Source organism: Haliotis rufescens, unplaced genomic scaffold, assembly GCF_023055435.1.
Source record: "Haliotis rufescens isolate VD_foot unplaced genomic scaffold, xgHalRufe1.0.p SCAF_1, whole genome shotgun sequence".
Taxonomy (NCBI): domain Eukaryota; kingdom Metazoa; phylum Mollusca; class Gastropoda; order Lepetellida; family Haliotidae; genus Haliotis; species Haliotis rufescens.
In genome coordinates this window covers 87635696-87653915 of record NW_025963779.1, presented here as the reverse complement: position 1 = coordinate 87653915, position 18220 = coordinate 87635696, and the positions used below count along the sequence as shown (strand labels likewise).

The 18220-nt window shown below is 41.9% G+C and overlaps 1 protein-coding gene across 1 annotated transcript; it reads left to right on the top strand.

The window, feature by feature from the left end:
* Nucleotides 1–1519: 1519 nt before the first annotated feature.
* LOC124147067 (osteoclast-stimulating factor 1-like) lies at nt 1520–16299 on the top strand. The gene is made up of 8 exons (XM_046517672.2): nt 1520–1619; nt 5822–5868; nt 7408–7522; nt 8017–8108; nt 8792–8911; nt 10066–10144; nt 10708–10797; nt 12019–16299. Exons 1-8 carry the CDS (start codon nt 1568–1570, stop codon nt 12075–12077), a joined length of 654 nt encoding a protein of 217 aa, XP_046373628.1. The 5' UTR covers nt 1520–1567; the 3' UTR covers nt 12078–16299.
* The last annotated feature ends 1921 nt before the right edge of the window (nt 16300–18220 follow it).

Here is an 18220-nt window from a genome sequence, read left to right as displayed (position 1 = left end):
ATATTTTGGTAAATATACTTTTCTTAATTTATCATAATGCAGGCATACTAGTAAAAAGTGATACTCGTCCTCAATTAATCCTAGTCTATTTTCTCTCGGAATAGTTTGATATCTACCTTTTTCAATTAAAACATCGAGTGATGAACATCGGAATCTTGCGAGTGCTAAATTTTCTTAGACTAACACTGAAAAGGTATTGCTCTTCAATGATATATGACTTGAAACTGCTATATAACAGGGACTTTGGTCAACGCGTTAGAGTTGCATTCCATGACTGAAAATATAAATCTTTTAATCTTTGTGTTATAGCATTTATGAACAACTTCGGAAAAGCAATATGTTCTAATTGAAAAATGTAACCAAAACCACAATTATTCAGCAGGTTCCTTAAGTCGGTAACCCAATTTGTTTTGCCATTGCTATCATACAAACACATCATTTTGTAACATTTTTTAGGGAATCTTGATGAGGGCATATTTAGTAGTCTTATCCAATATTTTATTATTTTCAGACGTGCTTCTATACACAAAGGGACTCGTCCACATTCACCATAAACCATCACTTTTGGGGTAACTCCTGAACATTTTCGCTCATGATGTCAATCACTGGAGTGTGTGGTCCTGACTCGATTATTTACAGACCGCCGTCATATAGCTCGAATATTGCTGAGTGCGGGGTTAAATAACACAAACAAACATGAGACAAACCGACTCGGTCTTAACAGGCTAGTGCCTATTTGTATTCGTGTGAGGAAGTGGTACTTTACATACGTCTTATAGTCAATATCTGTGAACAGTTCAGTTATTAAAACAATTGGGAATGTATATGTGTTTCTTTGTTGTTTAATGCCACACATCAATATTCCACATATATTACGTCGGTCTGTAAATAAATGAGTATATGGGCCAGGCAATCCAGTGATTGATATTATGGACAAAGTTCCACGCCGTCAGAGTACAATGACACGTAGTCCACCAAGTCTGGTTTGGTCGTGTATTATCTGCTGTTATCTACGCCGCTACCGTATTTCCTCGATTAAACGCACGGGTGTCTATTCCTTTTATACACTCTTTACCCCTGGCCTTAATCAAGGCCAAGCGTTAACATGGTTAATAATAACAATTTCAGACTAATTATTCGCTCAGACCCCTGTCAGTGTCGTAGTTCTCTAAAATGCTTCTGTTTTGCGGGGACAATGCGTTGAACACATAGGGCCTACATTAGTCGAAATACAATAGGGTGTGGGTTATGAAACTCGCACTTTTTCATTCACTGCATAAACACTACCCGGCGTTTTTATGGAGCTCAGACGTATCGATCGAGACCCGGTATTTATCCAGGAAATACGGTATACGGTAATCGCAGCAAAACCCATCCCCATGCATATACTAGCATACACCTATACCAGCTTTACACTGACAAATATAGAATATACAATACGAATTATGATTTATTTAAAATTTCCCGCGTTATGATTTATCACCTCTCCCCCCACTGCGCATGTCTTAAACCTGTTGCCTTTCCTTCCTGTTTACGGGAGTTGTCAGAGCGAGCAACTCCCTCAAAGATGTCCAGCGCCCCTCGCCCGACTCGGCCTCCCCCGCCGGTGCCAAAGCCAGGTAAGGTTCGAATGGCCATATCGACAAGGGCGTTTCTGTTATATGTGAACTTTTCACCCCGAAGAAGCGTAATCACAAAATATCGAACACCTCGGTGGCTTTAACTTCCTGGTTTTCGATTCCTGAGTTTACGGGTGCACAGTTTATCTGCAGTCATCGAATGTATTTGGGTGAAATATTTTCAGATGTTGCAAATTGATAACTGACTATCACACGACAGGTCTGAAGGAAAAATATAATTTGATGTTTATTTATTTGCCTGCGAATTCGCCAATTTGATAGTGTTCACCTGTTGATATCCAAATATTGAGTGTTCAGTGTCAATCCTAATTATACTTCTTGCTTGATAAAGGTGTTAGGATCTACACCGAAACGTCGCACTAATTGTAATAAAGAAGTTGTTCATCCATAGAACTTGTCTTTCTTCATCACACCAACTTCTAAATGCCACTGAAAGAAGCTAATTATACTATACACTAAAGTTGGGTACAGCTTTGGAAAAGTGTGCACTTACCATACGACAGATTAAATTAATGTAATTAATTTGTATAAGAATTTGTGTTTGATTATTATTGTTGAACATATTACCAAATGGTTCAGCTGATATATTTTGTATTACACCCTATTACTAAGCACCTTCAATTCTTGGGATATCATGAGCATGATGAGATAGACTATGGTTGTGGCCAGGTTGTTGAGTCACCGGTGTTTGGCACGAGGGTGGGACACGAGGGTAGAGCCCATGTTCCTTATACCTCTGATTGGCTGTAAATCATAAGATGTTTCTAAAATGTATGAATAAGGATTCCACTGGTGTTTTCAAGGGGGCCATCATCTTGGTTTCTCAAACCTGTTGTACCTTTTTATTCATTTGTGAAAAGTTTCAAATTATTTACACAGATGGACACTGTTAAATGAAGCCTGTTGTAAGTGCAATATGCACTGTTGCACAGTGTTAAATAAAGCCTGTTGTCTGTGCTAAATACACAGTTGCACAGTGTTAAATAAAGCCTGTTGTCTGCAAAATACACAGTTGCACAGTGTTAAATAAAGAGTTTTCTCAAATAAAAAATCTTAATTCCTTAAGTTTAGGGGTGGGGGTGGGGAGCCGTGGGGGTTAATGGCCCTGCAAGTTTTCCATCAGACAAAATCAAATGACCTTATTTCTCAATGTTTTATATAGTAACTGAACCAAGCCGATCCTATTTTCACTCATATACTGTCAGGAGTTGTCATTAAATACATCCAGTCCTTCCACAACAACAGTGGTAAGTCCATCTCGTGCAGTGCGTGGTATTTGATGACAGATTTGATCTCTAAAAACCCTACAAATGATTGTCATCACCCAAAAAATATACTTTATTTAATAAATAATAATAATAATAATAAAGTCCATTTCTTCAGCGCCATTTCCGTCTACGTAGTCGCTCATAGCGCCTCACACAGGGTCATAGACACATCTAAAGATATAAGTCTTTAGTTTTGTCTTGAAAGTGTCCAGAGTTGGAGATTGCCTAATTTCCACTGGAAGGGAATTCCAGAGCACAGATGCAGTGTGAGCAAAAGTTCTGTTGCCGAATGCTTTGAGTGAGACTATAGGGACACTAAACTATATGTGCTGATCTGAGATCTCGTGCTGGCTGGTGTAGGATAAGAAGTTCCCTCAGATAGGAAGGTGCTCTACTATAGTAGCACTGGTATGCAATGCACACGACTTTGTATTCAATCCTAGATCTTATTGGAAGCCAGTGTAATGATTTTAATAAAAGAGCGGCATGTGCACGCTTATTTCGTCTACATATCAATCTGGCAGCAGCATTCTGCACACGTTGCAATTTGCTACATAGATCCTGTTTGATATTAATAAGCAGACTGTTAGCATAGTCCAACCTGGATAGGATAAGTGATCTCACGAGCTGATGTGCCGCACCGCATGTCAACATGGGTCTTAGCTGACTGATAATGTTCTGAAAAAAAGGCAGGCAAAACACGAGAATGAGTGACAAGAGAGACCTGTAGACTTGGAAATTCAACATTTTCAGAATTTTTTTCAGAATTCTTTACTGGGTTAGACGGGTATGTCTCAAAACTTAAGGAATTATGTTTTATATCTGACATCAAACTTTTGAAGTGGTCCCTAAACACAGGAAATACTATGAATACACAATGTCATTTAGAAAGTGGTCAAATGTAACAACTATTATATTTGGGATAACACTTTCTTTGTAAAAAGCACATATTCTAGTACTTTTTGGGTTGAGTCCCATCCAGGAACCCACACTTCCAGGGTGAGGCACCTAATCGCAGCACACAAAGTCAGCGATCTAGCCCACTCAGCCACCGAGGCTTCCACAAATTGGCACTGCACCCATGGCCGTAAGCTATGAATAAACAATGCCATTTAGGAAGTGGTCAAGCGGAACAAATGTTATATGTGGGATAACACTTTCATTGTTTATTCATAGCTTACGGCCATGGGTGCCGTGCCAATTTGTGGAAGCTTTGGTGGCTGCCTGGGTTAGATCGCTGACTTTGTGAGCTGCGATTAGGTGCCTCACCCTGGAAGTGTGAATTCAAATCTGTACTTTACTCAGAAAGTGTCATCCCAAATGTAACATTTGTTACAGGAAATACATTGTTTTCATCATATTACTGCTTTGCTGTGTAGTGTGTCTAGATTAAGAAAACTGAATGAGCCCTACGTGCATAAACTTTGTGAGAACCATCCCGTGGCCTGATATTGAAGCAATGTATACAGCAGAGGCCTTCAATGCGGGGCACATGTTGCATGAGATACATTATGAGTTGTAGCAGGATCACGAGGGGTGCGTGGGGTTTTATGCATCCCGCGTTAGGTTTATGCCACGAGCCAGAGGTGAGCTTTATGTGTCCCGAGTTAGCTTTATGCCACGAGCCAGAGGTGAGCTTTATGTGTCCCGCGTTAGCTTTACACCAAGAGCTGGAGGTGAACTTCATGTGTCCTGCGTTAGGTTTACACCAAGAGCTTGAGGTGAGCTTTATGTGTCCTGCGTTAGGTTTACACCAAGAGCCGGAGGTGAGCTTTATGTGTCCTGCGTTAGGTTTACACCAAGAGCTGGAGGCGAACTTCATGTGTCCTGCGTTAGGTTTACACCAAGAGCTGGAGGTGAACTTCATGTGTCCTGCGTTAGGTTTACACCAAGAGCTTGAGGTGAGCTTTATGTGTCCTGCGTTAGGTTTACACCAAGAGCCGGAGGTGAGCTTTATGTGTCCTGCGTTAGGTTTACACCAAGAGCTGGAGGTGAGCTTCATGTGTCCTGCGTTAGGTTTACACCAAGAGCTTGAGGTGAGCTTCATGTGTCCTGCGTTAGGTTTACACCAAGAGCTGGAGGTGAGCTTCATGTGTCCTGCGTTAGGTTTACACCAAGAGCTTGAGGTGAGCTTTATGTGTCCTGCGTTAGGTTTACACCAAGAGCCGGAGGTGAGCTTTATGTGTCCTGCGTTAGGTTTACACCAAGAGCTGGAGGCGAACTTCATGTGTCCTGCGTTAGGTTTACACCAAGAGCTGGAGGTGAACTTCATGTGTCCTGCGTTAGGTTTACACCAAGAGCTTGAGGTGAGCTTTATGTGTCCTGCGTTAGGTTTACACCAAGAGCCGGAGGTGAGCTTTATGTGTCCTGCGTTAGGTTTACACCAAGAGCTGGAGGTGAGCTTCATGTGTCCTGCGTTAGGTTTACACCAAGAGCTGGAGGTGAGCTTCATGTGTCCTGCGTTAGGTTTACACCAAGAGCTGGAGGTGAGCTTTATGTGTCCTGCGTTAGGTTTACACCAAGAGCTGGAGGCGAACTTCATGTGTCCTGCGTTAGGTTTACACCAAGAGCTGGAGGTGAACTTCATGTGTCCTGCGTTAGGTTTACACCAAGAGCTGGAGGTGAGCTTTATGTGTCCTGCGTTAGGTTTACACCAAGAGCCAGAGGTGAGCTTTATGTGTCCTGCGTTAGGTTTACACCAAGGGCCGCAGGTGAACTTCATGTGACACCAAACCTGAGAAGCATTAATGATAACATAGAACATGCAGGATACATGTAATCACTTTTAAAGTGAAGAATTTAGCCATCCAGCCAAAAGGTATTGCTACAGGCATTTAAGGAAAGCTAACAACCACAGCTTGAATCAGGAGTATGTTATAGTGATTTGATACCTCTGTTTTTATGATGTTTCAGGTCAGGTTAAAGTTGTTCGTGCAATGTACAGATATGACGCACAACAGGTTGGTATGATACAGCATTCTACCATGAATTTGGAATTTACTCGATTCTGATTGGTCAATCAGAGGCTATTAAATAACAGCTGGTTTGACGGCCGCATCACCGCGGAAGCTAATATTCATAGAATAGTACTATTTTCAGTCATTGTCGGTAGGCATATTTAAATAATTATATCTACAATTACAGGTTACAAAATGCACAGATGTGGTTACTACAATATTCAAAGGATGTGTGGCAATACATTTCATGCAGAAAAACACAACAGAAATCAACAAAGAGAATGTATTTACATTTTGGAGACAACAGAGAGCTTAGAATTTTGGCGCTTTTCGATATACAACTGTGATGTCATATCTTTTGCGTCACAATGAGCGATATGACGTCATAATGGTGACGTGCAATGTGGTGCGAAAGCCTTGCAAAGCTTGCTTTGTTTTCTTTAGGGATGCCCACCTCATGTTAGCTTACCAAGTTGCCGTGCTTATATGCTTTCAATGCCTTGTCATATGTTCGAGTGAAGTATTACGGTTTAAACAAACTGCTAGAGTATATACAGCATCATATTTTGTTCGGCGATTCCGTCATTCAGATCGCTAACCCACTCAAAACACTGAACTTAACCCTTAACTTCACTCAGTATATTTGCTAACACCAAAGAGTTCGCGTTTTATTTAGTCATGGTAGTTTTCAATGTAGAGCTAGGTTACCTGAAGATTTAACCTCGCTAAATTTAACATTTGAAACCTCACGCTGCGGGATCGGTTCCAAATTCAATTTAGCGCGGTTAAATGTACAGGTAACCTAGCTCTACATTGAAAACACAGTATGTTTATCTCCTAATTATGAGACTGGACCCAGCCTCACATCATAGTATATCTGGGGAGCTCCACTTTACCTGTTATACAACTGAGGATTTGTAAATGTTATGAAGTAAAACAGTTGTTTCGTCATGAATTGTTTGATAGGCATTACATAGAAGTTGACAGATGACAAAGTAGACACAATTTATGGATAACAACTTCTTTAATACTGTATAGGCGATGTTTCGGTATAGATCCTTATACCATTGTCAAGGATACAATGGTATTAGGATCTATACCAAAACGTCGCCTTACAGAATTAAAGAAGTTGTTATCCATAAATTGTGTCTACTTTGTTTCGTCATGCTCATCCTGATATTGTTATATGCTATGCAAGCTTTCCTTCACCTCACTGGATCTATAAACGGAAACATCCGAGCACATGTACAGGTAACTGACACCTCTGAATGTCAGATGATCCAGGTCAGAATTGATCTTCAACCTATGCTTGTCTAACGGAATCAGGTGGTCAGACTCGCTGATTTGGTTAATGAATCTTGTATCACAATTGTGTAGATCGATGCTGATGATGTCAAACACTTGATTGTCTGATCCAGACTCAATTATTTACAGACTGCCATGATATAGCTGAAATATAGCTGAAGGCAGTGATAAGCAACAAACAAACAAAAATAACTAAATATCCGACAAAGTATGAAAGGGACATGCACTTCGCTGCAGAATGATGAACTCACGTTTGATGAGGGAGACTTGCTGTACATCCTTGACAAGACGGACACCAATTGGTGGAGGGCCAAGTGTGGAAGCAAGGTCGGACTCATACCAAGCAACTATGGTCAGTTCCTTAAAATGTTTTTTTAAAATGTTGATGTGTTGTACAATCTGTCTGACAATATACTGGTACATCGACAGCTGCAAACACTGCATCAGTAGTATCATGAGTATTGGAGGATAAACAAATGATAACAATAAGGAAAAAATAGAATCTGTGCTTCTATTTAAGCCCATTCAAAAATTGGTTAGGTCTGATTATCGTTTCCTTTGTTTTCTTTTAAAAATGGCTATTTGCAGGATGTCAGAAAAACCCTGCTTTCAAATGAAGATACTGACCGTTTATTTATACTGAAGCACAACAGAGTTATGCCAGTGACATAAAATATGGATAATACCAAGTGGAAACACACATATTTCTCTTAAGGCCGAAGTGTACATTTTCAACTACTTGACCTTCATGTAGTCATTGTGGGCTAGTGATGCTTCCTGCATGATGTGACTCGTAAAGACCTGGTCAGTCTAGGTATTCATCTATTGCCCCACTGCTTTCCTCAGTTGAAGACAACACAGAGTCTATAGATCACCCCCTCCATGAGGCCGCCAAGCGAGGGAACATTGACTTCATGGTCGAGTGTATTGGTAATAGGGTAAGTGTTCCTAATTTCATATGTTTGTTTCCAAAATTGAATTTAGAATGTAAAACAAGTCAATTGTATTATGGAAATTCATTGTACTCTGGCCAGGCCACTACTAATCATTCGGGTTGGCTTTGTCATTGGGGCAAGTGGTATGCCAACATGTAAAAAGAACATTTAGAAATTTGTCACATTGAGTTGAGTTTAATTTCCTTGAATAAAACGAAAAGTACGATTTTCATCGGTTTGAAACCTAGAAACACCCTGAATGATCATGTTTCTTGGTTTGTCAGCACCATAGCCAATCTCCTGTGAACCTCCCCCTGGCCACTTGATGTTAAGGGTTATATGAGATTATTATCCCCCACCAAGTACTGTACTTCTGTCCTTCCACCTGTCCGTCCGTCCCTCATGTTTCATTTCTGGAGCAGAACTCACGAACCGTGAGAGATATCTTCACCAAACTTGGCACATAGATAGGTCTAGTGGTAAACTGGTACCTTTTGATAGTTTGGGATTTTTTTAAAATTTATTTTTTCGAGATTTCATACCAACAACTTTGAGACTGAAAATGGCAGTAGTACTCGTTTCCGGCGTAGGTCTTGAAAACCAAACAATATTTCTTGCCTTGCGCACAACCCGCCATGTCATATTGGCGGGGGATACGAGTATTTCATGCTTGTTGTCTGTGGTAGGTGTCTGTGAACAGCTTGGACAAGGCTGGATCAACACCCCTACACTGGGCGTCCCATGGGGGACACATACCTTGTTTAGAGAAGCTGCTCTCTGCCGGCAGCTGCCAGGTCAATGTGCAGGTAGGTGCTTGGAGAGGTACATGCGCGTTGTTTGAAGGTTGTTCCGTGTTGTTTCAATGACGTTGTTTAACTTTGGTTTGACTTTTTTGCGGGCAAATGTCATTTTATGTTATTCTGGCGAAGCGTCATTTTATGATAATGTTGTTTTGTCCACTTGACTTATGACTCTGAAACAATGGTGGTCCAACCAGTTTGTTAAAGTGTTCTGATCTCAGATCTCTTTTAGGCTGAAACATGATTTGACTTAAAAAAATGTAAGCATATAAAACGAGGACAAGTAAGCTGAAACTACATTTAAAATACTTGAATTTTATTGGTCAATGGCATCTTGATAGTTTTTTGGTACAGTGGTATACAACTGGAAAACATATACCTACCATCATAGCAACAGACATTTACCTGATCTCTGTAATCTATGCAATATGAACTCCTTGCGTGTGTTAATATTGATTTTAGGCGTACTTGATGCATTGCTTAACTGGCAATGTAGCAAGAAACACTTCAGATCTCAATCGTCATTTGTTTTGAAATTGTGGTCAATGATAAACATGACGGAAAGTTCAATTGACGGCACCGGGTAGGCTTATCCTTTGGCTTGTCACTATCGCCTCAGGGTACACAGCCTCATAAATGGTACAAGGTACACAGCCTCATAGATGGTACGAGGTACACAGCCTCATAGATGGTACGAGGTACTGGCCTAATGGATGGTACAAGGTACACGGCCTAATGGATGGTACAAGGTACACAGCCTCATAGATGGTACAAGGTACACAGCCTCATACATGGTACAAAGTACACAGCCTCATAGATGGTACGAGGTACACGGCCTCATGGATGGTACGAAGTACACAGCCTCATAGATGGTACGAGGTACACAGCCTCATAGATGGTACGAGGTACACAGCCTCATAGATGGTACGAGGTACACAGCCTCATAGATGGTACGAGGTACACGGCCACACAGACAGTACATCAAGCTGTGTTCTACTCTTGGCTCGGGGTACACACACAGGGTACACACACAGGGTACACACACAGGGTACAGGGTACATCAAGCCATATTCCCTGTATGATATGTCTATGAGTAGTAATAAATGTTAATAATTTAAAGAATATATATATTAAAAAATCGAATGTGTATTTCTATTTAGAACAAGCTGGGAGACACACCACTTCATTCTGCAGCATGGAAGAACCACTCAGAGGCTGTCAAGATGTTGATAGCTAAAGGTAGGGAACATTGTCAAGATATTGTTAGATAAAGGTAGAGAATATTGTTTAGATGTTGTTAGCTAAAGGAAGGGAATAACCTGACAAGATGTTGTAAGATAAAGGTTTGGAATAAACTGTCAATATTTTGTTAGATAAAAGCTGAGAAGGGTAATATTGTTAGGTGGAGATAGTAGATATGGGGATAAGCTTTAAGACAAAGCTTTTCATTTTACATTTCACACATCCACTTGTGAATTGCCTGTGTAGGAGGGTGTGGAGTCATCCCACAGATGACATCCTTACCTTGTCAGCTTGCTGACTGTGTTAACCTCTTTGGTCATGTGGACAAGGTGTCCGACCTCGGATCAGAAGGTATGGGTTCGAATCCCATCACGGGACTCAAAAGTGTTATGGCCACTATGCTTGGTTAACCTCAAAGTTCTCAAACAGAGAGAGCACCTGCCACATTTCACTCATTATCCATAGTAACACTACATTCATCATAAGTCCTGCACAGTTGTGTGCCCACCTTGCTACCCTGCAAGTAGAGACTGTATCACTGACATTGGCTGTTGCTGCAGGTGCAAGAGCAGACATCCCCAACAACGAGAGGAAGCTGCCATTTGACCTTGCTAAGGATCCCGCAACAGCAGCAATGTTAAAAGAAGCAAGTGAGTTGATGTTTCAATTCTGTCTGTCTCTGTCTGTCTGTCTGTCTGTGCCTATGCCATGTGGTGCTAGCCCACTGAACTATGAGCTCACCAAATCCTTGTTCTACCTCCTTGATGCTGAGTGCCAGGCAGGGTAGTCACAGACCTTCTTCATACAGATACTCTATCCGCTAAACCATGGAGGCGGTCTATGTACAAGTGCAGGTTAAGATGAAGTACCTACCAGTGAGTAAGATCAGTTTAACACCACTACAACAGAGTGTCTGCACCATCTTTGGGTGAGAGATAATGTAGGTCGTAGATGTCTCCTGCTTCACATCTTCCTGAGGAAAGGGAATTAACTGACTGGAAAAGTCCAGTTTCCACCCTAATAGAACTAGGCTGGAATTTCAAGGGTTTATCGTAGCGACACCAGTGGCTATAATGATTTATGTCCCTTCTGTGTCCTTCTTATTGACCAATCAGATTCAGTCTCTCATATCACTTGCATTTGTTTCAAACAAAATGGCGACGCCCAGTCAAGACGATCTGATCGATAATCAAGATCTATCTTGTAATGAAAGGGGTCTTACTCTGTGAGCACGTGATTAAAAACATGAAAAGATTTGCAAATATCTGTTGACGCCCAGTTGGCGGTACACATGCTTTGCAAATCCTGAAGTCGACCGAACACTGCACATTGAAATCTATGTTGTTTACGAACAGGAAGTCTAGTTCAATGAGCGATTTTGATTTTGCATAGACTCATTAGTCGAGACAAAATGTAACCCCGAAATTCCAAACTAGTTTGGCAAGGGTGGAAGCTGGACCTAGAGTCAGTTAACTCCCTTACCTCGGGAAGATGACTGCCTAAGTGAAACCCACAAGCCTGGGCAGGATCCTTTTGACCAAACATCACTGTCAGGGTGACTCTGACTTTCTGCAATGTCACATGAGCTCATGTAGGTAAACGATCAGAAACCAGCTGGTCCTCATGCGATTACTTGGAGCAAATGGGGCAGTGATGTACACTACTCAAAGGAAGTTAAGAACACCCCATTCTTTCGCATCACTGTGGTTAATCTTTCATGCCAAGGATTGGGTGTTCCTTAACTTCTTTTGAGTAGTATAGTTAGGTTTTGTGAAAATATGCTACCAGGGAGTGAGAATGTTTAGCAGACATGATGTGCCTGAAGACCAAGACAAGCTTGTTTGGCGCTGATGTCATTGTTGTTGTTGCAGTGGGATCAACATCATCTCGATACCTCGAGGGTTATGGAGACGAGGAGGATTCAGACTGAAGGGGAGAGGTGTGTCATGTGATCAGATGGAAGAGGCGAGGTGTATCATGTGACCACATTGAGGAGAAAAGGTGTGTCATGTGACCACATTGAGGCTGTGATGTGTGTCGTGACGAGATTGAGGAGGCGAGGTGTGTCATGTGACCACATTGAGGTTGCGATGTGTGTCATGTGACCAGTCATATCATTGTACACGGACAGTTACAAGTCAATGCATTTCCTTCAAACAAGATTATTGTTATTAAATATGTTCTTGTTATGTTTGTTTTTCAGTATCGGTTAGACTTGGGAGGAGCGGAGGGTGGGAGGGAAGGGGTGACAAGATTGGGTTGGGGGTGAGTTCAGGGAAGAGTGGTGGGGGGATGATTTGATTCTGGGTGATCATGATCAAGATGGAGCTGGGTGAGTTGAGAAGTATTGGATCTGTCGGGGTTGGGGGTTTGGGGATGGGAAATGGGACTGAGTTGGTTGAAAATGGAAACGGTTTGGTGTGACTTGTGATAGGGATGACCATGTTTCATTACGGATCATGATCACCGTGACACAAACCTTTTGCAAAAGTTCTAATTGTATTATATTCAATATTTTGTCGTGTTCAAATATGACGATATGAAGTGCTGCTTGAATGAGATGTTTATTGGTTGTCTAACTCTGTACAATCAGGTATGGTAATAGTGACGATGTACATCAAGGCATTAACCCCTGGTAGCAGGGTAACTGTAAACACTGGCCGATTCCACCACACTTGGAAGGCTACTTTGGCAAGTGATGCCACTATATACCTCATATCCCGCACAGTTTAGTCCTGGTGAGACGGATGGCATCATGTACAGTTCAGCAGTAGTTATGTATGCTGTACCCTATGTCTCAAGTTACTAATATGACTGTCCACCTTCAAGTCATCCCCGAATCAGTGTATTATTATATAGGCATTCAATTAGGATAGATACCCTGGACCCCTTAACAATCATACCTTTGTTTCGGATGTGACCCCCTCTCTCCATCTCTCTGGTCTCCAAGCAGATATCACTCATGCATGTTGCAATATACATGCAATGATCATGAACACGACATTAAAGCCTTTTTCACCTCACCTTCTCTCTCACATGAGAGTATTTCATTGGATGGCTATATTTAGTGTCATGTAATTCAAGTGGGTCTCAAGACGATGCTTTTGAGGTGAATGTGCCCCGGGTATTTATCATGTAATAGAATGAATCTATGGACACTATATCCCGAGATGCATTAAAGTAGGATAAAAGATAGTGTCAGAGTGTTTATGTATTAGTCAGTATTACCTCTGAATATATATGTGTACATTTGTAATTTGAAGCAGCTTTAAAAGTATGCAGCATTTACGGTCTGTGCTCCACACTCTACACAATGTGACTTGTATTTGTTCTCCTCGTACTGACTTGTATGAGGGACAGTCACCGGTCGGGGGCAGCGAGTCGTGGTGACACAGTTCGACGACGGATCACCGTCAGCAATTTGATGACGCATTAATCTCATGATTGAAGAGTATGCCATTTGTGCTGCCTCATCTATATACATAACAGATATAAATACTGTAAAAAGTATTTTGGCACAAGGACATTGATACTTTCAAGTCCTACATATAGTAATATCTTAGCACGGTACACAAATTTATTGTATTGCCCAGTCACTTTCAACATCTTAGCACAACGAATCGAGACAAGCTGTCTACTTATCAAGTTGCTATTTAACAGGTCTTCATTTGTATAAGATATGCATCTGAAATTGTGAAGTAGTCCCCCTGGATCCACCGTTGTAATGTGTTCATCCCCCTGTTCCTGGCAGCTCCATGACATCCTGGCTCTGGTATTGAGATCAGTACAATCTAATCAAACACAATCAAACTGGCAAATAATCAACAGAACTGTCCACCACTGATCGACTTTTAAAGTTACATGTTTCATCACTGTATATAGGATGCAATATCGACATTACATGAGACAAGAGATCTGCAGCATCACAATAATGTACCGAGATTCTAGCGAGGCGGAAACGACCACTGGGATGTTCCACCTCCATCACGCACCTGTTTCAGCAGCTCCATCAGTGTGCGCAACAGTAACACCATGTGTCTTTGTTCAGGGCCACACAAGTAATATATCACTGGCCGAAAATGTGATCAGGGCAGGGAGGAAATATAGAAATATTATCCCGGTGGTTGTGAAAAAATAAATTTGATCAGAAGCCATTTTGTGGAAAATTTTGGTTTAGTTCATTGATAAAACAAGAAAAGGATTGAAACAGAAATGCATTAAAAACAGTATTTTGTTTACAATCAGACTGCTGACATTAGAAAAGTATTCTGCATTGTACATTGATGTCCATTAGAGTGGAACAACATGCGAGAGATGTCACGAGCACATGTATTTTGTATGGGGATGAAATACTTGTTATATCCGAAATATCAATGGCCTTGAAGCATGAGATATATGCATGTTTACTTCTAATCATTCCATGGTATGTCATATATCGGGGTTATATTTCTTATATATCACAAGTGTATATCATATGTCACAAGTATATATCCCTATATTCTTTGCTAGAATGGTCATGAGGACCCCATGATATTGTGGTTTATGGTGATAGCCTAATATGATACAAAAGATAAGTATTTTACACGACATATATATTTTCGAGAATTTAAATGCCCATAATTAATGATGCATATAACACACGAGTGAGTATTATGCATGAATAAAGAAGTCTTGCGTACACTGAATAATCGGAAAGGGTGCTAATTGGGATTGTTCACCAGTCAGTATATTAGCAAATATCACTGTGGGCGCTTATTAGAGCAGGGCGCTTATTACGTCCAATACGGTAAGTGAAATGGAGGATAAGGCTCAGTGACTTGGTTGATTGTGTGTCATCCTACCCCGTGGGGTGTTGCTCATTACATCCATCACTGGTTTAGTCCAGACTGAATAATGTACACTGGCCACCATCATATAGCTGGAATATTGCGGACAAAAAACAGGATTCAAACAGCAATCAAATACTTTGCTAACATCTTGGTAGATCGTAATAGGTTGACATCTCAAACATTTGTTGTGTGGAGACATTCAAGGCATACCCTTAGCCATGTGTGACACTGAATGAGAATTTTCATAAACTTTGAAAACTTAACAAAATAGAATCCTTCCTCTTGTGTGTTATACGAATGTTGTACAACATATAGAAATTTGACAAAATGAACTCCTTTCAAATACATGTGCTGTGAATGATGTCCTAATCATGTGTGAAGAAAGACATCACTTGCCTTTTAAAGTAGCAAATGTAGCACTGTCCTGCCGTGTTGCTGTCAGTATGGAGCTACCATTATACATATAATGTGAATTATCATCTGCATTGTACATAGGGGATGAAGATAATATCAGAAGATACAATATAAACACTTGTTTGTTATAATCAGGAGTTCCAGTTTATATTAATAACATTGTTACTGGTGAAAAACTGTATTTTATCGTATAACGTGAAAGCTTGTTAATCCAGATTGTTGGTCTATGAAGCTGGGCCCCTTTCCACAAAGCGATCTCAGCGTAACGACCGTCGTAAGTCTGTGTTAAAGTATGGGAGCTACGGTTGTTTTAGTGCTACGACTGTCGTAAGTCAGGGAGCTACAATCTTCTTAGCATAGCGATTGTCATAAGTTTGTGTTAAAGTTTAGGAGCGTCTTTGCATCACGACTGTCTTAAGTGTGGTAAAATATGTGAGCTACGATCGTCATAGCACTGTGACTAGTAAATCTGGTAAAGTATTGGAGCTACGATTGTCTTAGCGTTACGACTGTCGTAAGTCTGTGTTAAAGTATTGGAACTACGATTGTCCTAGCATTATGACTGTCGTAAGTCTGTGTTAAAGTATGGAATGTACGATCATCTTATTGCTAAGACAAGCGTAAGTCTGTGTTTAAGTATGGGATCTAAGATCATCTTACCGCTACATTCGCTATGTGGAGCAGGACTCTGGCCTTGGTAATGTATTCACTGGGCACTGTCTGGATTAGCAAGGTTTCACTGTATACAGTTTTGATGGTTATCTATTGGATTATAGTTTTGATAAGAATTATGATACTGTTTCAGAGGAATGATATTCTATTTTCATATCCCATACTTGTAAGATGAGATACTTATAGTTTTGCTCCATTTTCAAATACAGCTTGCCTATATTAAAAGTGTAGAACTGATCCAGTGTCTGTTGTTATGATTTTCTACACCAGGAATCCAGGACCTCCAGACTCCAGGACCTCCAGAACAATCTAGCAACTAACTCCATAAACACAGCGCATCATAGTCAGGGTCGAACGTTCAACCACCTTTCACATCAGGCTGTGTGGAGGCACAGGTGGCCATGTTATCAAAGGCGCTGCAACTTGCTATGTCAAAAAACTGGAAAGTTTGTCAGCACATCTGCTGAAATGCCGTGATATAATTGAAATACTGCTCAAAGCAGTGTTAAACCCAACTCACTCACTCACTCTAGCTATGTTTCCCAGATGTTGCTCGGTCAGATCCCATGAGTCACATGAACACTTCTGTGTTGGGAGTCCAGGGCAGACAGGTCCCCAGCTTGTAAGATGCATGGGAGTCCAGGGCAGACAGGTCCCCAGCTTGTAAGATGCAAGTGAGTCCAGGGCAGACAGGTCCCCAGCTTGTAAGATGCATGGGAGTCCAGGGCAAACAGGTCCCCAGCTTGTAAGATGCATGGGAATCCAGGGCAGACAGGTCCCCAGCTTGTAAGATGCATGGGAGTCTAGGGCAGACAGCCCCCTGGCTTGTAAGATGCATGTGAGTTCAGGGCAAACAGGTCCCCAGCTTGTAAGATGCATAGGAGTCCAGGGCAGACAGGTCCCCATCTTGCAAGATGCATGTGAGTCCAGGGCAGACAGGTCCCCAGGTTGTAAGATGCATGGGAGTCCAGGGCAGACAGGTCCCCATCTTGTAAGATGCATGTGAGTCCAGGGCAGACAGGTCCCCAGCTTGTAAGATGCATGGGAGTCCAGGGCAGACAGGTCCCCAGCTTGTAAGATGCATGGGAGTCCAGGGCAGACAGGTCCCCAGCTTGTAAGATGCATGGGAGTCCAGGGCAGACAGGTCCCCAGCTTGTAAGATGCGTGGGAGTCCAGGGCAGACAGGTCCCCATCTTGTAAGATGCATGGGAGTCAAGGGCAGACAGGTCCCCAGCTTGTAAGATGCATGGGAGTCCAGGGCAGACAGGTCCCCAGCTTGTAAGATGCATGGGAGTCCAGGGCAGACAGGTCCCCAGCTTGTAAGATGCATGGGAGTCCAGGGCAGACAGGTCCCCAGCTTGTAAGATGCATGGGAGTCCAGGGGAAACAGGTCCCCAGCTTGTAAGATGCATGGGAGTCCAGGGCAGACAGGTCCCCAGCTTGTAAGATGCGTGGGAGTCCAGGGCAGACAGGTCCCCATCTTGTAAGATGCATGGGAGTCAAGGGCAGACAGGTCCCCAGCTTGTACGATGCATGGGAGTCCGGGGCAGACATGGTTTTACTGGATACACATTAATATTGACAATGGACACAATGAATGTGCACTGTAAGTCGTCTGTGTCGCACATGGAAAACATGACACAGTGAGTCACTTCCTGTGTGGTGGTGATGTGAACTGAAACTTAATTGCATCAAGCTCATTGTATGCTCCTAATTCTATTGAAAAATTAACACTTCACACATCGGGAACTGAACTTCAGCATAATTATCAAACTCGTAACCGCTAGGCTACCAACAACACATGACCTACATGGTGAGGTGAAGTAAGGTGAGGTGAGGTGAGGTGAAATGAAATGTGTATGTGTGTGAGTATGGCTGTTTGTATTAGTCAAGACTAACACCGATTTTATAGTGCTAGCCAACTGAGATACCATGATTACCCCACTCAGACACAGTGTACTGACTCCGAGCCGACCAGTCCTTGGTTTAGCCCCTTAATGCCGAGTGCCAGACAGGGTAACAGCAAGTATCATATTGTACGTGTTTTGGTTTGGCACAGCTTGGGATGGAACCCCGACCTTCTGCTCTCTGGGCCGACGCTCCATCCACATGCACGTGGTGCAGCTAGGAAACAAAATGATGACAAACAAATTTCTCA

Coding starts and splice junctions, on each gene's coding strand:
- LOC124147067 (XM_046517672.2), top strand. CDS start 1,568: ATGTCCAGCGCCCCTCGCCCGACTCGGCCTCCCCCGCCGGTGCCAAAG. Junction 1,620..5,821: donor CCCGCCGGTGCCAAAGCCAG/GTAAGGTTCGAA, acceptor ATGATGTTTCAG/GTCAGGTTAAAGTTGTTCGT. Junction 8,912..10,065: donor GCTGCCAGGTCAATGTGCAG/GTAGGTGCTTGG, acceptor ATTTCTATTTAG/AACAAGCTGGGAGACACACC.